This window comes from Mauremys mutica, chromosome 1 (assembly GCF_020497125.1).
Source record: "Mauremys mutica isolate MM-2020 ecotype Southern chromosome 1, ASM2049712v1, whole genome shotgun sequence".
NCBI lineage: Eukaryota > Metazoa > Chordata > Testudines > Geoemydidae > Mauremys > Mauremys mutica.
In genome coordinates, this window is record NC_059072.1 from 316139118 (window position 1) to 316160273 (window position 21156).

The window sequence follows — 21156 nt, forward strand, 5'->3', positions numbered from 1 at the left end:
AGGCAGCAGGTTTAAAACAAATAAAAGGAAGTTCTTCACACACCGCACAGTCAACTTGTGGAACTCCTTATCTGAGGAGGTTGTGAAGGCTAGGACTATAACAATGTTTAAAAGGGAACTGGATAAATTCATGGTGGCTAAGTCCATAAATGGCTATTAGCCAGGATTGGTAAGAATGGTGTCCCTAGCCTCTGTTCGTCAGAGGATGGAGATGGATGGCAGGAGAGAGATCACTTGATCATTGCCTGTTAGCTTCACTCCCTCTGGGGCACCTGGCATTGGCCACTGTCGGTAGACAGATACTGGGCTAGATGGACCTTTGGTCTGACCCAGTACAGCCGTTCTTATGTTCTTATGTAATATTTTTAAAAGACTGATAAAACAATTTAGGTACTCTCTCTATGCTTTGAATAGTAAGATTGTCAATAAAAAACAGAAGCTTTTCACCCGCTTAAACTCTGCTTCTCATTAATCCCGGTAGCGCTCAGTCTGCAAGGGGACCATATCCCTTTGAGGTTTGCCATGATGATAATAATGAAATTCTGCTCCTATTAATTAATTTTCTATGTTGAATACATAGAAGTGAGATGTACACAGAACATTGTACTACCTTGCTTTATTCTGTCAAAGAGCACCTCTTTCAAAAGTCTAACTACATTCCTTCCAGTGAACCATGCTCTCTTACATACTGTTCTGAAGTTGCTGCAATCAATTTACCCATAAAAAAATATAAAATCACTTTTTACAAAAAAAAATTTTTTTAACCAAGCAGCATTGGGAAGTGACAATCAAAATCTTTCACATATCCATCTACTGTAGCCTGTCTGTAGCAGTATAACATTTAAAAAAACACTGAGGCCTCTTCTTGAATATATATAGTTTTGTTTCAATAGACTTCTCCACTGAGTACATCCAAAGCTGTCCAAAATTTAAGCAGTAACACTTCCAAAACTATCTTACAAAATTCAGTTCTCTCCATGTAACTTATATAACTTTGCATCATCTTATCTATCTTACATCTTGTATCCAAAGTTCCATGAGATAACATCCCGCATTTGTTTATACCTCAGAACAAATCAGGCTTTCCTCCTTTTTTAAAAATTCAAGGATGATAATGTATACCGAAGATAAAAGTCTAAAACAGTCATTTCCCAGTTTCCCTAGTAATAACTGCATGATTGCATGTAAGCTCTCAAAGTAAAGCATCCATCCTTTTAGTACTTCATGTTCCACCACTTTCCTAACGTTTTTATTAATGTCAAAAACAATGCTGAGAATACATTATGATGCACTTAGTCACTGACAATTGTTAATTCAAGGGCAAAAAAGTATGGTACTTGGGCCTGTTCACACATGTACAACTATAAAATCATAAACATAATTAAAAATAAAACTAACAGTATTAACCTTGGTTTCAAAGGAAACAATACACTTATGCAAGGTTCTTACTACCCACATACCACTTAAATAAAGATGTCACTCACAATTAACTTTCAAATGAGTCACTATACAAATAACGTTTACAAAGAAAAATATTTACATCAGGCTACTGTTAAAAACTAAGATGAAACATTTTCACTTCATGACAACCCAATGAAAGCAATGAAATCTCCATGAGTTTTACATAAAATTGTGTCATGAAGGGTAGACCAAGCAAATTTAGTGGATTAATTCATCTCACAATTTGCCCTGTGAATTGGATCAAGTTTCAACACAACCAAGCTGTAAAATGCAACAGCTATTGAGGCTTACCTTATGTGCTGGCACTAGATTAACTAAAACTGTATCCAAAAGCTCCTGAGACACAGTATCTCCTTCACAAATGATAGAGCTCATCAAATCCACCATGTGCATGTGTACTTTTTGATTATGACCATTGCTGAAATTAAAGGTAGAATTTCTTAGCATATATAAATATATGTACTCTTTTACAACATAAAGTACTACCTCTAATCAATCACAAGACAGCCAGAAACAGTACTTTTTAAAAAAAAGTAGAGCATAAATTTATTCTGAGAAATCAAACTAATTACGAGGCTCTATATGCAAGTTTTCATTATAATGTTTCTTGTATTCTCTATTCTCTCTCCATGTACTACTCTTTAACAAGAAAAAAACTGCACATTTGCAGAGATAAAAATTCTCTCCACCCTCACAATATGAACTTTCTTTATAACAAAAGTTCTCCTAGTGTTACAATATGAAAGTCTCATAACTGTGATGTCATTAGTTCAATGTTCAGCTTGAAATTCTAAATAAATATTATAAAAATATGGAACAAATCAACAAAAATGTTAAGTAATGCACATGTACTGGTGGCACAAAAATAAGCAAGGGAAAGTTCAGGTAAAATGTGTTAGTTTACATCAGTAGTGTGAACACTAGTGTAAGTAAATCAAACAGATCCTATCTAACCACAAAACTCAAACTTGGGAAAATGAAATGCATAAATAATACTGTCAACTCAGTGCAGACAAATTCTTATTAACAGTAAAAAAGTCTACATAAGTGATCACTGACCAAAAAAGCAAGGTACTAAAATAGAGAAGAACAGAAAAATACAGAATGACCAAGTCTGGGTCATGACTGGAGATGTGATATGAGAATACGTACTTCCAAAGTAGGGACTAAATACATTTAATCTATTGTCTACACCATTTTTTTTTAATTTTTATTTGAGATAAGTTTCAAAGATAAGATGAATACAAACAAATAGGCGGTAAACACAAAAACAGTGCCTTTTTTAAAAAGCAACATTTCCGAAAGAAGTCGTTTTTAAATTTTGGGCTAAAAAGTTTGTTTCTGTTTCATTTGTTTTAAGGATATTATACAGACAAAACCCAAAAAAGAGTAGAGCCAGAGTGAGCTCTCATTTTCTACTCTCTCAGACACTATCTTGGAAATATTTCCCACACTTCTGACCTAAGATAATATCTAAATAAAACATGCAACTAAATTTTTAAAGCTTTTGTATATTCAATAGTTATTCTCCAAACACTAATACATTCTGATATCACCAAGATTTTTGGAAAGAGGAGGTGGGTAACTGAATCCTCCCACAAAGTATTATCTGAAAAACGAGGCAGAACATATACTTTTTTAATCCTAGGCAGAAACATAAGTATACTAAACAGAATTTTTAAAACAGAAATGTTAAGCTTTGATTACTACAATAGGAAGACTAAAAGCTTTAATGAGCAAGCAGAATATATACAGATCCAATGAATAAATCAGAATAGTTTTCCTGAAACATATAATTAAAACTATATCAATCAGAATATACTTACTTTATTACGGAAAACAGCGTTCTGTACAACTGTGTGAAAATTTCATTGCTGTCTTCTAGCTCAAAGCATATATTATATGATTTGACCCAAGCAATATTCTATGTTGGGAGAAGAAAGAAAAGGGTACAGTAGTTATTACAAGAACTTGAAAAAGTAATAATAATAAATAGTATACTTTTAGCTTACCTCAAGTAAATAAAAATATCTATTGAATTGTGGGCTTTTTGTATCTTCTAATCCTTTCAGTTGCCTTGTTATAAACATAAATATATCCTAGAAAGAACAGAACAGTAATTTGTTTAATCATATCACTTATGACTCTATTTAACTAAATTGCCTAAATATTCTTTTTGAACTGTTCACCACATTCCCCACTACAGAATTCCCACAAAAGCCAGAGAAACCAATCCTCACTGACCCTGGAAACCAGGACAACAAATAAATCTATGAAGACTTACATGAGCGATAGTAATCCTTAGAAAGTTTCACCTTGGTAACAAGGTCAGGAAGGAGTTAATGTTGGTTAAGTTTCCCATGAAAACATTCAGCTTAATTGACAGAAGGAAGCCTAGAGAAAGTTCCATTCTGCACTTGGCAGACATGACCCATGGGGTCAATGGAAACATTATGCATACTCTTGCAAGCTGGATTTTCATTTCACAGTGCAACAGTTTTATCTGTTTGATTTTGGGGAGAGGGGTAGCCTTTTTTTAAAATAGAATTTTAACCTGCACACAGTGTTTGTCCATCTCTGTTAGCATTCAAGACTAGCATACTGAGCAATGTTCCCTCTAATTTTTTATATTCACGTGCAGAATGAAGTTTGTGTGTACCAATATGGAGGTGACGTTTGGCGGGTGTTCCGAGGGGTTCAGAGTGTGGGAGGGGTTAGGGCTCTGGGATAGGGCCAGGGCTGAGGGATTCAGCGGGGGGGGGGGGGCGCGCTCAGGGCTGGGGTGCAAGGCTGAGGGCTCCAGCTGGGGGGTGAGGGTTCTGGGGCAGGGCTGAGGGTGCAGGCTGCCCCGGGGCTGGGGCCAGAGGACTCCCCCAAGCCCTCTCCCTGCCAGCAGCAGCTCCTGGGACCGGGGGATAGGTGCCTATCCCCGCAGCAGCCCTACACACCCCAACTTGCTCCCCTCCCCGCCTACCTCTCTCATCTCCCCAGACCCCTTTGGCTGCCTGCCTGCCTGCACAGCCCTTTATAGCCTGCTCCATGGTCACGCAGCTTAGATGGAACTTAGATATAGAGCCCTCCCTTGACAGACAAAAAGCAACCAACAAGAAAGGGTTATGGATGCCTCTCTCAAGCTTCAGTTTGTCAAATGAAATTTCCATAGCAACATCTCTTATGAAACAGAAAACTCAAATAGGTAACATTAAGCAACAGCATCAGAAAAACAATTATGTACAGACTCTCTGGATTAGTAAGTGACAAACATCGTTATCTTTTAAAACTATTTTATGCACTCAAATCACCAATACATACAGGATAATTATCCCAATCAACTCAAAATTCAAAAGCATGCACACCCACCACATGAAAGCAACATCCACAAACTTGACAATTTCCAGACTTCAATGCCTAAAAAGAATCCAGGGATAACCAGTTTGCTACCTTGCAATTCTCTTCTAAGATTTTTTTCACTGAACAAGCCAAGGCTTTGGTAGAATAAGAGCATAAGAACAGCCATACGGGGTCAGACCAAAGGTCCATCTAGCCCAGTATTCTGTCTTCTGACAGTGGCCAATGCCAGGTGCCAGGGAATAAACAGAACAAGTTATGAACAAGTGATCCATGCCCTGTCATCTGGTAAATAGAGGGTAGGGATACCTCTAATAGCCACTGATGGGCCTGTCCTCCATGAATTTATCTAGCTTTTTTTAGAACCATTATAGTCTTGGCCTTCACAACATTCTCTGGCAAAGGGTTCCACAAGTTGACTGTGCACAAGCTGAACGTGCTGCCTATTAATTTCATTTGGTGACCCCTAGTTCTGGAAGGAGTAAATAATTCCTTATTTACTTCCTCCACTCCAAGCATAATTTTATAGACCTGTCATATTTCCCCACCCCCTAAGTCGTCTCTTTTCCAAGATGAGAAGTCCCAGTCTTATTAATCTCTCCTTATATGGAAGCTATTCTATACCCCTAAACATTTTTGTAGCCCTTTTCTGAAACTTTTCCAATTCCAATATATCTCTTTGAGATGGGGCAATCACATCTGCACGCAGTATTCAAGAGGTGAGCATACCATGGATTTATATAGAGACAATTTTATATTTTATGTCTTATTATCTATCCCTTTCTTAATGATTCCCAACATTTTTAGCCTTTTTGACTGCCACTGCACATTGAATGGATGTTTTCAGATCACTATCCACAATGACTCCAAGACATCGTTCTTGAGTGGGAAAAGCTAATTTAGACCCCATCCTTTTATATGCGTAGTTGGGATTATGTTTTCCAATGTGCATTACTTTGCATTTATCAACCATGAATTTCATCTGCCATTTTGTTGTCTAGTCCCACAGTTCTGAGAGATCTTTTTGTAGTCCTTCGCAGTCTGCTCTGGACTTCACTATCTTGAATAGTTTTGTATCATCTGCAAATCTGGCACCTCACCATTTACCCCTTTTTCCAGATCATTTATAAATATGCTGAAAGGATCTATGATGGGGTTCACTCACCACTGTGGCTGTCCTGCGTGTTAGTGCGCCCCCTTGGGGTGATGCCTCGCCACCATCACTCCTGCTCTAGGACTCATGTCTCTCCAAGGACTGCAGCATCCTCTTCAGCGACACGGCCCTCCAGCCATGCCACAGACTGTGCTCCCCCCTTCCTGGGGACCTACAGTGCGCTGTTCAGCCACTTACCTTAGTAGCTACTGCAGCAAATTGTCTGGCCACTTCCTTGTGGCCCCAGTAACCTCTTTGCCCTTGTTTCAGGGCCTCGGCCTGCAAAGCCCAGCAGCCAGCTAGGAACGGTCTCTCGATCCCCTAGCCCTGCTAGCAGCACTTCTCTGTCCAGGGTGCTGGCAGTTCTCTCAACCCTCCAGAGACACAGTCCTTCCTCCCTCGGTTCCTAGCAGAGAGCTGCCCTCCTCTGCCCTGCAGCTCCCTTTTTATACGTGCCTGACTGGTTGCTCCCTTCAGCACTTTTCTGATTGGCTGCCTCCTGCGCAGTCTCCCAAGGGCTCTATTAACCCCTTAGAGCCCAGTGTGCAGGTGCTCCGTCACAGGATCCTTATTTTGTGTTGGGGAAACAATATACTTATCTTTTCAAAAATACCAACACAGAACCAAAGTCACCTACTGAAGATTTAGAAACCCTACAGTCTCCTCTTTGGACCCATAGAAAAAAAGGATTTCCCATTTTTTAAAGAGGAACAAAAACTTTCCACCACCTTCAAGAAAGTGGTGGAAAGGGAAGAGTGTCAGGATGGGGCAGCCAACTTATTTCTTCTCAGAGGCTAAGGGCACAAAAATCCAACCCTAACAGACAGGCTGACGTATTTAAAATGGTTCAGGGTAAAGCCATGACAGAAGCCAATTCAGACTAAATAAAACTAGTCTCGTGGTAGAGGATGCAGAAGGAACACTCTTCATCATTCTCAAGGCAAATACCAAAGGGACATGGCCGTCATGCAGATCAAATGGCATCCAAACTGACTTATCTAGGTCTTAAAATGGTCTGGCTGCATACTCCATCTGTCCATCACTCACTCACTATCTCATCGCACCATCAAAGCTTTTGATGGCATGATCACCAACCACAAAGTAGCATTCCTTGATAAACGTGCTTTGTAATTTGTTGGTCTTCATTCCTAGCATATCCATATAGAGAAAGCTGCCAAAAATCGAACCAATAAAAATGGAAACTGTTGCTGTGTTTGGCTATGAATATTCTCATTGCTGATCTCATCCTACTACATAATATGGAGCAGCTGACGAAGACAAAAATCAGAAAAAAGTCAGTTCATCACTCTTCAACCTTCCCCAGTGCTTCTTCCACATCTCACAGCTATACAATAGTGGTTCTATAGATCTGCAACTTCGTGGTAAGCTTTGATATTACAGTGTCTTCACAGAAGCCACTGAAGGGTTTGGAACACAGAAATCGTTGCTGCAACAAGAACATCCACATCTTTTGAGCAGTATTGTCTATGATCCTTCCCCAGTATTTGACAGTTCCCATCTGCTCAATATACTATCCAAACAAGTCAAGACTGACCTGGTTGTAATCTAGAATTAGAGGCTACTTGATACTAACAGCCAGGAACTTGGTTTCATCCAGACTGATAACCAGACCAGCACACTCTGCTTCTTACCCAATCAGATTGGTCCCCAGCTGCAATGATTCACCATAGTGAGTCAACAAGGCAACATCACTGGCACATTCAACGTCTCAAAGCAAAATGCTATGTTCAGCTAAACACCATTGACATCTGCCTCCTCAAGCTTATCCATTAATCAATGTTTATACTGAATAACAATGGAGAAAGGACACAGCCTTGCCAAACTCTTATAGGAAATCATGCCATGTATCTACCATTAACTGGAATGCAGCTTACTGTTCCATTATAGAGCTTTTTTATCAATAACACTATTTTCCAAGAAGTGCCAAGTCACCTCACCGGAGAGCTCGCAATCTTGCTCAAGGCACTGAATCAAAGGCCCAATGGAAGTCTACAAGTGCTACACACAGTTTATTAAATTCAGTCATCTTGCCACATGAGTTTAGTCACAAAGTGCATCACTGATTTCTGACATTAATACAGAAGAAAAGATTTTCTCTGGGATCGAGAACATCATAGTACCTCCATAGTTGCTACACTTGGCCTTCTCAAGATCAAGAGCAGTGATGTGATCACAGTAGTACCTATGCGCAAAACAAATATTTGATAATGGACTCTTCAATCTAACAGCCAAAGGCAGAAAATTATTTAAGGGTTGGAAGTTGAAGCTAGACAAATTCAGAATAGAAATGGGGCTCAAATTTTTAACAGTAAAGCAAACTAGCAAGAGTTGCAAAGGATTCTCCATCACTGGCAATTTTTAAATCACAGAAATGTAGGACTACAAAGGACCTCGATAGGTCATCTAGCCCAGTCTCCTGTACTGAGGCAGGACTAAATATTATCTAGACCAGTTCTGACAGGTGTTTGTCTAACCTGTTCTTAAAAACCTCCAATGACGGAGATTCCACTATCTCCCTAGGTAATTTGTTCCAGTGCTTAGCTACACTTTCAGTTAGGAAGTTTTTCCTAACATCTAACCTAAATCTCCCTTGCTGCAATTTAGGCCCATTACTTCTCTTCCTGTCCTCAGTGGATGAGAACAATTTTTCTCTCCCCTCTTTATAAGAAATGGTTACTTACCTTTCATAACTGTTGTTCTTCCAAGATATGCTACTCATGTCCATTCCATATTAGGTGTGTGTATGCCCATGTGCACAGCTGCCACAGATTTTTCCCTTTGTGGTATCTGGAGGGCTGGCTCTGGTGCCCTCTGGAGTCCCGTACTCTGTGCACGGGTACATGGGGCACTACCAGCCCCGCACCCTCTCAGTTCCTTCTTGATATGAACTCCAACTGCAAGGAAGGAGGGCGGGTCATGGAATGGATATGAGCAACACATCTCAAAGAACCACCATTACAAAAGGTAGGTAACCATTTTTTCTTGAGTGCTTGTTCATGTCGATTCCATGTGACTCACAAGAGCATCCCTGGAGGTGAGCTCTGAGTTCACAGATGTGCTATTTGCAACACTGCTCTGCCGAAGCTGGCATTGTCCTGGGCTTGCTGGGTGATAGCATAACTGGACATGAAGGTATGGACTGAAGACCTGGTAGCAGCTCTGTAGGTGTCTTGGAACAGTACCTGTGCAAGTAAGGCTGCTGATGAAGCTTGTGCTCTGGTGAAATGGGCAGTCACGATAACTGGTGGTGACACCCCTGCCTGTTCATAGCAGAATTTGATGCATGTGGTTTTCCACAAGGAGATTCTCTGAGAGGAAACCAGTAGACCTTTCATCCTGTCCACCACTGCGACAGAGCTGTGTCGACTTAGGGAAGGGTTTGGTTCTCTCAGTGTAGAAGACTAAGGCCCACCTAACATCCAAAGAGGGTAAGCAACGCTCCTTGTTAGTCCTGTGAGGCTTCAGAAAAAAAAGATCGGTAGGAAGATATCCTTATAGAACACCAATGTTCTTATGTCACAGGTTCCAATGTCAATGCTTCCATCCTGGAGATCCTTCAGGCTGAAGTAATTGCTACCAGGAAAGAGAGACCTTCCACAAGAGGAGCAGCAGGCGACAAATGGTTCCAAGAGAGCCGGGAGAGCTTGAGATAAGTCCCACAGAGGGATTGGGTCACGAACCTGGGGGGTAAACTCTCTCCAACCCTTTCAGGAACCTGATCATCATTTCATGGTAGAAGACTGATCTGCCCTGACTCAGAGGATGCGGAAGGCCCAGATAGCTGGCAAGTGCACCTTTATTGACAAAAGGGCCAGGCCTTGACGCTTGAGATGGAGCAGGTAGTCCAAGATAGAGTGTACTGAGGATTCCGTTCCAAGGCCCAACATGTAAACTGCCTCCTCTTAACCAAGTAAGCCACTCTGGTAGAAGGTTCTCTCTTACCCAACAAGATTTACTGGACTTGCACAGAGCAGACTTGTTCCTCTATATTCAGCCATGCAGAAGCAACACTGTCAAGTGCAGGGACGGTTGGTTTGGATGAAGCAGCTAGCCCTGATTCTGCAAGAGCATGTCCGGACATAAACGGGACCTCCAATGGCGCCACAGACAAGCGGTCCAGCAGCATGCTGAACCAGTGTTGGCACGGCCATGCAGGGGCTACCAGGATGACCTTCGCATTGTCCTTCTTGACCTTTAGGAGGACCCTTGTGAACTAGGGATATCAGTAGGAAAGCATACAGTATCCTCCACATCCATGGAAGCAGGAAGGTGTCAGACAGGGAACTTCTGTTAAGCCCGCACATCAAGCGGAACTGCTGGCACTTTCTGTTCTGTCTGGAAGCGAACAGGTCCACCTGGGGAGTCCCCCACCACTGGAAGATGATACTGACCACCTCCGGGTGGAGTAACCACCAATTGCAAGAGAAGGACCCGCCGAGGCAATCTGCCAGCGCATTCCGGGCACCCAGGAGGTGCGACACGCCAAGATGGATGACAAGCTACGTGCAGAAATCTCACAGACGAAGAGCCTTTTCAGCCTTCAAGAGTGGGTCCAGCCCTGCTTGCTGACGTAGAATATTGAGCTGTATTGTCTATCATGATCTTCACCACCTCACCCCTCAGTTAGGACAGGAATACCTGGTAGGCCAAGCATATCACTATGAGTTCCTTCACATTTATACGAAGGGAGCAGTCCTCCTGGGACCAGAAGCCCTTAGTGCTGAGGTCGTCACAGTGGGCTCCCCACCCCAGATCCAAAATGTCAGTGACCAGTGTCATTGAAGAGTATGGGGCTATGAAGGGGATCCCGTTCAACACCAACCGTGGATCCATCCACCAGTCCAGGGATAAGACATACAATGGGACTGTGACAAACAGGTCCAAGTCATGCCTGCCGGGGGCGAAGACTGACAGCAATTACATCTGCAGGTGTCTGAGGCACAGCCACGCATGCTGTACCACGTAAGTACACACTACCTTGTGGTCTAGTAGCCTGAGGCATACTCTGGTGCTTGTGAGTGGGTGCGCTGTGATATACACAATAAAGTTCCAACATTACTCGGGACCAGAAATCTGGTAGGAAGGCTCTGACCTGAGTGGAGTCAAGCACTGCCCCTATAAACTCTGTTCTCCAAAGTGACGTCAGAACTGATTTCTGTTCATTTATAAGCAGGCCCAGCTTTCAACAGGTGGCCCGTAACAAACTGATGCTGTGCTGAACCTGGGATCACAAATGGCCCTTGATTAGCCAGTCACTGAGGTATGGATAGTTCTGCACACCTGGACATTGCAGGTAAGTTGCCACGACTGCCATACACTTTGTGAAAACTCTAAGAGCCGACGACAGACCAAAGGTCAAGGCTGCGAATTGCTAAGAGCGTTGACCCACCACAAACCAGAAGAATCTCCTATGCCCACAGGCAATAGGTGTCTTAAGTTGAGGGCAGCGTACCACTCTCCCAGATCCAAGGAGGGGATGATGGAGGCCAGGGACACCATGCAGAACTTTAATTTTTTGAGATATTTGTTGAATCAACGCAGGTCCAAGATGGACCTGAGGCCCCCTTTCAGGATTAGGAAATATCGGGAATAAAACTCCTTTCCCCCCTCAGCTCTCAAGGAAATTCCTCTACAGCCCCCACATGCAGGGGTGCTCCTCCTGGACAAGAAGTTGCTCATGAGAAGGGTCCCTGAAGAGGGATGAGGAAGGGGGGGTGGGAGCAAGGAGTGGAGGAGAACTGTAGGGTATATCCAATCGCTCCTGTGTTGAGCACCCAACAGTCCGAGGTAACATGGGACCATGCAGTAAGAAGGAGACAAACAGTCAAGAAACAGATGGGGGGGATGGATCCTGAGGCAAGTCCGGTACGCCATTCTCAGGTACACCCTGAAAATCCCTGCCGCAAGCCACCAGGATGTCTTGCGGAGTCCGACTGGGAAGTCGGGGCAGACAGAGTGAGTTGATGGCACTTATAATCTTATAGGGACCTTGGCGAGGTGGGACCAAGAACCTAGGAGGAGGTGGTTATGGCAAGAAGTGCCTCCGCAAGGCTGGCAGCGTGTGCAGGCCCAAGGAGAACTGAGTGACTCAAATCTTTCAGTCCGTGCATCTTGGTGTCAGTTTGTTCTGAGAACAGCCCTCGAAAGGAAGGTCCTGGAACAGCTGCTGCAGCTCGCAGGAGATTCCCAAGGATTGTAGCCACAAACTGTGCCACATAGACACTGCCAACCAAATTGGCTGCGTCCAGGGCAGCCTGGAAAGAGGCTACTTCCTTGCCCTCTACCATAATGGCCAAGAACTCCTGTCTCGCCTCCTGAGACAGGAAGTACTTAAATTTGGCCAATGAGTTCCAGATATTGAAGTCATCGCTCCTCAACAATGCTTGCTGGTGGGAGATACGCAGTTGCAGGCTGGCCGTCTAATAAACCTTTCTCCCAAATAAGTCCAGATTTTTAACGTCTTTATTTTTATGGGATTCGCTAGTTTGTCCCTGCCTATATTGTTTGTTAGTGGCCAAGACCACTAGTGACCCTTGGGGGAGGGTGTGAGTACATGTACTAATAGCCCTTGGCAAGGACATAGTACTTCTCTGCCCTTTAGATGTTGGGGACAGAGAAAACGGGATTTGCCACAGTGCCTTGACCAGCTTGAGTACCCCATCATACTGGGAGTGCCACCTCAGAGGGAACGGCTACAGCTGACATATCAAAGAGGCTGTTCACAGGTTCCTTAATCTCCTCAGCCTCCAACCCCAAGTTCGAGGCAACGCATTTGAGGAGCTCCTGGTGGGTTCAAAAAACATCCAGTGGCAGCAGGTTGGTGGGGCCCGTGACTGACTCATCCAGAGAGCATGAGGAAAAGGTTGTTACCACAAAAGGGGATGACTCCTCCTCCACAGTCAGGGCCAATGGCACCGGGACTGTTGGGGTTTCGGTACTGGCTTCCAGATCCGAGTTGGTCTCCAGTGGTGGTAGCCGGGTTGGCACCTGAGTCCGCCTCTGGGAGACTAAATGGCTGGGAATATAGTCCCTGCATCAATGGGAACCCCCACGGGGTCCAATAAGGCAATTGCACTGGCCACTGCCCTGGCAGAAAAAAAAAAACAGACCTGCAGCAGAGTCCGGTGTGTACGGCTGATGTCAGTGCCGCGATGTGGGAGGGGTAGCTTCCTCCCCAGACTCTATTGAGCACTCCTCCCTCAGTGACCAGGGAGGAGCTGTCGCTACCATCTCCTGCCAGCTGTGATGCAGAGAGCGGTGCCACACCTGGGATTCGTGGCAGGGAGCGATAACCACTGCCACAGTGCTGGAGAGGTATGATATGGCGATGGGGAGCAGTGCTGAGGGGCTGGTGACTGAGAAGCCAGTGATTGGTGCCGTGACACCAGAGATCAACATCATGGATCTGGCGACCAGTGACAGGACAAGGACCTGTGCTGGGTCAAGGCCGACTGGGGCAGCCCCATCAAGGGCTTCTATCTTGAGGTGACCACCTTTGCTAATGGGTGACAGTCTCTAGGCATGGGCAGCACCAGGAGCAATAGGAGGCCTTTTGCCACCTGAAGAACCTCCAGCACTGAGGGAGCTCAAAGATGTAGGGGTCCCTGACTGCTTTCAGGAGTCGGCAGTGGGTCCTGAACAGGGCTGAGTGTCCTAGGAGGCATATCTGCCACCAACTGTAGCTCTTGAAAAGATAAGCAACCTGGCATGGGTGTCACTTTGTTAGGAGTTCGCTGCCTGTCTCTCTGCAGCCCCTGGGAGCAGCCCGTTACCACGCTGTTTTTTGTGCCCCTTCTTCAGCGGGGGGGGGGGGGGGGGGGGGAGGCAAACGGTGCCGGGAAGAGCCAGGTGTCAGAGCACTCTGCACTGGGGCCTATGTGCTCAGTCAGCAGCACGGCTCCAAAGCCAGACGAACAGCAGCTTCCATTAACAGGCCCTTCAAAATAATGTCCCTGTCCTTAAGAGTGTATGGCCTGAAGCCCTTGCAGATCCTTTTTGAACCTTGCTATAATTTTGGCCTTCACAACATCCCCTGACAAAGAGTTCCAGAGCTTGACTGGGCATTATGTGAAGAAGTATTGCCTTGTGTTTGTTTTAAACCTGCTATTAATTTCACTGGGTGACCCCGGCTCTTGTGTGATGTGAAGGAGTAAATAACACTTCCTTATTCACTTTCTCTAAACCATTACTGATTTTATAGACCACTATCACATCCCTTCTTACTCATCTCTTCTCCAAGCTAAGAAGTCCCAGTCTTATTAATCTCTCTTCGCATGGAAGCTGTTGCATACCCTTAATCATTTTTAATGCCCTTCTCTGTACCTTTTCCAAACTTAATATGTTTTTTTGAGAGGCGGTGACCCAAACTGCACATAGTATTCAAGATGCGGGCATACCCTGGATTTATACAGCAGCATTATGATATTTTCTGTCATATTGATTCCTTTCTCAATGGTTCCTATCATGGTTAGCTTTTTTTGACTGCAGTTGCACACTGAGGAGATGTTTTCAGAGAACTATCCACTATGACTCCAAGATCTCTTTCTTCAGCAGTAACAGCTAATTTAAATCCCATCATTTTGTATGTATAGTTGGGATTATGTTTTCCGGTGTGCATTACTTTGCATTCAACAACATTGAATTTTATCTGCCATTTCTGTTGCCTACTCACCCTTTGTAATTCTTCACAGTCTCCTTTGAACTTCACTACCTTGAATAATTTTCTATCATCTGCAAATTTTGCTACCTCACTGTTTACCTCTTTTTCCAGATCATTTATTAGTATGCTCAACAGTAGTGGTATAGATCCCTGGGGGATCCTGCTATTTCTCTTGCTTCATTCTTAAAACTGACCATTTACTCCTTTGTTTCCTATCCTTTAACCAGTTACTGATCTTTGAGAGGACCTTCCTTCTTATCCCATGACTGCTGACTTTGCTTAAGAGAGAACCTTCGATGAGGGATCTTGCCAAAGGCTTTCAGAAAGTCCAACGATATTATATCCATTGGATCACCTTTGTCCACATGTTGGTTGACTCCTCTCAAAGAATTCTAGTAGATTGGTGAGGTATGATTTCCCCTTACAAATGCCATGTTGACTCTTCCCCAACAGTCATGTTCATCTGTGTTCTGATAATTCTGTTCTTTACTATAGTTTCAACTCATTTGCCTGGTACTGAAGTTAGGCTTACTGGCTTGTAATTTCCAGAATCCTCTATAGACCCTTTTTAAAGAAGTCATATTAGCTATTCTCCAGTCATCAGGTACAGAAGCTGATTTAAATTCTAGGTTACGTACCACAGTTAGTAGTACTGCAATTTCATGAGTTCCTTCACAAAACTCTTGGGTGAATACCATCTGGTTCTGGTGACTTAGTACTATTAAATTTATCAGTGTTTCAAAACCTCCTTTATTGACACCTCAATCTGGGACCGTTCCTCAGATCGGTCCCTAGGAAGAATGGCTCGGGTATGGTAATCTCTCTCTCATCCTCTGCAGTGAAGACCGATGCAAAGAATTAATTTAGCTTCTCCTTATTCTCCATTTTATAAATACAGCAGAATCTCAGAGTTACGAACACCAGAGTTACAAACTGACCAGTCAATCACACAGATGCATCTGACGAAGTGGGTATTCACCCACGAAAGCTTATGCTCCAGTAAGTCTTTTAGTCTATAAGGTGCCACAGGACTCTTTGTCCCCTATTGTAGACAGTTACAGAACAACCTGTCCATAGAAGCTTCTTCATTAAGCCAGTCGGATTTCTGTATCCTATCTAACCTAAATATTCTCAGAATCCACATAACTGGATGTTCCCCCCATTTTACTGAGTTCTTGGGCTCGAATACAGCATCTCTCTTGTACACCTCTATTACACCCACCACACACCCCTTTATTTAGAAAAGAGATGAATAGTCACAAGTCTTTTCAATGTATCTTCCTATGGGATTCTCTCCAGCAGAGCACACATTCTCGTTGATCCTGACACCCTGAACTAGTCATACACATTGCTGAGTTCTAAATTAACTATTTAGAAAACCTCTGGGCACCACTGTGGACAGTTCATTGAGAACTTCAGTGCAGTGTGTAGTGACAACCAAAAACAAAACAAAAAACAAGATTAGAGACTATATTACACAAACTATATTAAAACATTAAGGTTACAAAGAAAAGCATTCAGGAGTTAAGGTTCCACAGGCATTTCCTAACATATAATAGTAAATATGCATTATGATATGGTCTTTAATTATATGATCACGTAATAGGTTTTCTACAGGCTGCTGATTCATTCAGTTCACAAGATGGACAGAACTCATTTAATGAGCTGCTACTCAGTTTTTTTCCCCCTCCTCATTGTTCAGTGCGTGTACACAGACCTTGTTTACTACACCCTCTTCAAATCCTGCTCTGAAGACAAAACTATTAATTTCCTCATGGGCTTTTCTATGAAAAACTCATCACTATAATATTTGAATGCTTCACAAACAGTCACAACCTCCCTGTGAAGTGAAGCAGAAATATTACTCCCATTTCACAAACAGGGAGGTGAGGCACAGACAGAAGATCAAAAATATCCATTAACTGAGTGCCCAGTTTGAGACCTAGAATCTGATTTTTTCAGAGGACTTAGCATTGTATATGTTCAAGTCACATCTTCCATTGACTTCAGCTGCAGCTGAGTCCTCAGCACTTAAGCAAAATCAGACCCCAAAGTCTCAAGGGAAATGAGAAAAAACACAACTGCTGATGACCTCCAACAAATGGTAAATGACTTGCCCATCATCACACAGGAACAGAATTAAATTATCTTGAGCAGCATCCAACTAGCCTTAACCATAAGACCTTAACCTTCCACAATCCCTAGGCTCATTCATTATAGACCTTCCAACTTCTGCAACAAATGAGACAGGTTCCTACAGACAATAGCCTCCTTAACTACACAACCCTGATTCACCTCCAGAACAGGTCCATCCTGCATATTGAAGGAGTCCCATAGAAAAAAATAGTATATGATCATGTAATTAAGGACTATCATAATGCAGATGAACTGGCAATCTTAACTGTACCATTTCCTAATTTTGGCTGCTCGACTTTGGAACCTCAGTAATGTTCTTTTAACGCAGAGAGAGAGAGAGAATGTAATTCACCAGACTTTTAAAAAGCTAACACATTCCATCATGTGGTACAGTAACTCCTCACCTAATGTTGTAGTTATGTCCCCCCTTCCCTCCCCTGCCTCCTGAACAATGAAAACCAGCTGATTCCCCTGGGCAGGAGGCATGGCAGGAGCCTACTTGCCAAGTCTTCACTCCTCCCTCCTGCCTGCACAGGGGGGAGACGGGGGAGCCTGCGTGTCAAGTCCTCGCTCCTCCCCCCTACCTTCTGCCCGCGGCAATCAGCTGGTTTGCAGCGTTCAGAAGGGAGGGGGGAGGAGCGAAGATGCAGCATGTGAAGTGAAGGCCGAGGAGGTGGGGGGGAGGGAGAAGAGATGGGTCAAAGGTGGGGACTTGGGGAAAGGGGTGGAGTGGATGGGCCGAAGGTTGAGCTCCCTGCCCCCAGCAAAGTCAGGGCCTGTGCTTGCAAAAAAAGCAAGAGGAGCAGCCGGACAATCCATCCTCTTCCACTCTGACTCCACCACCTCAACCAAGCTTCATACTCAGCAGTGATGATTGCAGTATAAAATTGTTTCTTTAAAATTGTTTAAAACTTATACCTGTATTAAATTGCTTGTTTAAAAACATATATAATGCCTTTTGTCTGGCAAAAAAAAAATTCCCTGGAACCTAACCCCCCCCCCCCCTTATTTACATTAATTCTTATGGGGAAATTGAATTTGCTTAACATCGTTTCGCTTAAAGTCACATTTTTCAGGAACATAACTACAATGTTAAGTGAGGAATTACTGTACTCTCAGTTCTGGCACCCAATCACCACGCCATTCTGCAGCAGCTGAGTAGCCATTACAGGTAAGTCTGACTTTGCTTCTGAAGCTCTGGGCTGGAGCATATTCAGTCACTATTCAGAGATAGTCCACGTGCACATAAAAGATCTGTGAGAAGACTAATGATATTCTCTCCCTCTGAGGGGATGACACATTTGCAGCCTCCACTAGCAATTGTGAGGGGATGGAGCATGGTCAGTGAAGACAATCTTTGGAGATTTTAGCTATTGAACTCTGTACCACTCTCTACTAAACAGGTAAGAATTGAGATTTTTCAAAGTCCTATCATTTAGCCAAATTAGGGCAGATTTTCACAGGAACAGCAAAGACAAAGGTCACCTATCTGCCACATTTCAAGTCCCTGCTCCCAAGTATAGGGACACTAGAGCGTCTCAAAGAAAATGTCACCAGTATTTTTTAAAATGACAAAGCAGTGTATTTTTCTCTAGCTTCATTCTCAGAAACAGCTGAACCATTTTGGATGGAGTTTTCACACAATAACTTCAGCCTGAGTCAGATATCCAGCATGGAAAATTTCAGACTAAATCATCAACGTTCAGCGAAATTATAAGGCTCTGAAAATAGGCTCTTACAATGGCAAGTATCAAACAATTTTAACAGGTGGACTACTGACTCCACCTATACCAAGGAATAGGATAGAAAATATTGATTTACATAATGGCATTATAATTCCAATTATATGCCCTAACTGTGCTCATATATTTTAAAGGCCAAAAAGAATCATAGGATTTTAATGCCAGAAGGCACAACTATTATTAACATTTAAGTCTGATTTTCTTAACTCAAAACACAGAATTTCACCAAGTGATTCTTAGATTGAACCCATAGCTTCTGGTTGAGCTAGAACATAACTGTTAGAAAGATGTTGAATTTTTATTTAATTTGGGGCCAGTCACGTTCTCAAAAAAAGATATAGCAGAAACAGAGTTTCTGAGATGGGTGACAAAAAAGTTAGATTGGAGATCTAGATTTCAATTTTTGTTGCCTAACATGAGACAGTTTAAAATGGCCTAGTTTTTACAGTGCAGGGATCACTCCTCAGATCAATCTCCCCCCTTCCTCAAGAGAAGTTGTGCACAACCTTCTAATTGCAGGATATTCTATGTGGCTCCTGAGGACAACACTGTATTAATTGCACTATCAGATTATTTCATGGGAGACTCAAGGGAACAGGGCAACAAACCTTTGAGTGGGCCTTAGAGGCTGAAGCCCAACCTCAATTTCAGACTAAAACAATGTATGCCTGATTAAAAAGCCAGAAAGATTTAGAAGGAAAATAGAGTAAAATCTGGGAAAACAAAACACTGGCCCAGAAAGAGGCATTCTTCCTCTTACCTTTATTCCCACATGAATATGAAGAAATTATCGTCATTCTTTGTATCAAAAAGTCTTTAGTCCTGCAACCAGGACACCTGTGAACTCATTTCATGAATATAAACTGTCTCAGCGTGACACACTATACCCCATATTTACTATTTTTACAAGACTACAATAAATTTTGTACAAAGTATGCCTTGTGAGATACCATATGAAAACTCAATCTACTGAACATTATTGTCCTGGTAAAATGTGTATATCAACATTGCATATAAAGTTATAAGATTCTACATGCTCCAAGTTTAAGAAAACCAGGCACAAACTAGATTTCCAGAGACAAAGACGCATGGGTGCCTCAGCCAGGTATCAGCATAATCAGACGAACTATTACAGACTATCACCTAGGTAAGTGACCATTCTTTGGCAAGAAGAAGGGTGTGAGCGAGAACTTTACATATTGACAGTGGAACAGCTGGGAGTTTGTGTGTAAACAGATTGGTTGTCACCTGAACCCCAGCTGGAGATAATCCTCAAAGAGAGGAGGAGAGCATAAGAAGGAGAGCATAAGAAGGAGAAACAGTGGCCTCCAAATTACCTAGGCTCCTCCCCACCCTGTCTCTACTGATGGCAGCTACAATGCTTGAAAGACAAAGGAAGCAACACTGAATTGAGGGAGGGATCCTGGCTGGGAGCCTTTTCAGTCACTACAGACTGCTGTAAGCATATTGTGAGATAAAAATCTTTGCTTTGAATCCATTTAGCTTGCTAAATTAAGTATTACCTTGCATATCATTTATTTGCTTCTTAACTAATTCTGCCTTTATGCCTCATTACTTGTAATCACTTACAAACTATCTTTCTGTAGTTAAAAAACTTGTTTTATCTAAACCCGTTTGTTTGGGTTGAAGTGTTGGGGAACCTTCACTTGAAATAACAAAAAGTTAGTGCGTATCCTATAATAGGGAGTTTGTACATATCTAGATAATACTTAGTCCTGCCATGAGTGCAGGAGACTGGACTAGATGACCTCTAAAGAACCCTTCCAGTCCTATGATTCTATGATTTTCCATTGATGAAATGACAGACTTTGTATGAGCTCATATTGTCCAGTAGAGAACTGGGCGGTACAAGAGGCACATTTCTAGAAGTTCTGGTACTGGGAAGTTGTTAGTGTTGCCCTGTATGTAAATCATGAGTGGCTGGCCAGAGCATTCATGTAATTCAGCTGGGAGTTATTTTGCATGCTAGGAGTGGTAGTTCTCACAGAAAAGCAAAGCAGTGTACAAGGTACCCCAGGACTGGTAAATTGAGGGGGGACAGATTTTCAACAGCTCAGACTGTACCCTGTGTAATGTCATACTCAGTCTGCTGCACCACAATTTTACAAGAAAGTGACTCCACTATTTGCCCTTTTTTTTTTCCATGTCTTTGATGCACTTACAAATTTATCTCTGAAAGGCACAACTCTGAAACCTGCAGACAAAGAAAGACTAGAGACGTGAAAGCCAAGAGCAAAGAGCAGGAGACAATGAACAAAAAGACACCACTATCTTTTAAATATTAATTTTCACTGCTATTAAAAAAAAAAAGAGAGACCAACCCATCACTCAAGATTCAGACAATGTAGTGAAAAGTTGTTTTTTGGGGGGGTAGGAGAGGAAGGAAAGAAGGTAGGACTGGTGTTCAGTGTTCCCTATAATTTTTTACGTGCATGTGCGGAATGAATTTTGTTATGTGCACCACTATGGAGGTGATGTGTGGCAGGGGTGGGGCCGAGGGGTTCAGAGTGTGGGAGGGGGCTGAGGGCTCTGGCTGGGGATGTGGGTTCTGGGGTGGGGCCAGGGATGAGGGGTTTGGAGTGCGGGAGGAAGCTCAGGGCTGGGGCAGGGAGAGG

At 43.0% G+C, this 21156-nt stretch overlaps 1 protein-coding gene across 2 annotated transcripts in view; it reads right to left on the minus strand.

The window, feature by feature from the left end:
• The window catches only part of PDS5B (PDS5 cohesin associated factor B), a 220802-nt gene that overhangs the window by 189628 nt on the left and 10018 nt on the right, over positions 1 to 21156 (minus strand). For both annotated transcript variants that reach the window (XM_045016151.1, XM_045016156.1), the window contains exons 3-5: positions 3474 to 3560; positions 3288 to 3385; positions 1753 to 1879 (exon numbers count right to left, since the gene is read on the minus strand). In XM_045016151.1, coding sequence (XP_044872086.1) covers positions 1753 to 1879; positions 3288 to 3385; positions 3474 to 3560 — 312 coding nt within the window. The remainder of the gene's footprint in view (positions 1 to 1752; positions 1880 to 3287; positions 3386 to 3473; positions 3561 to 21156) is intronic.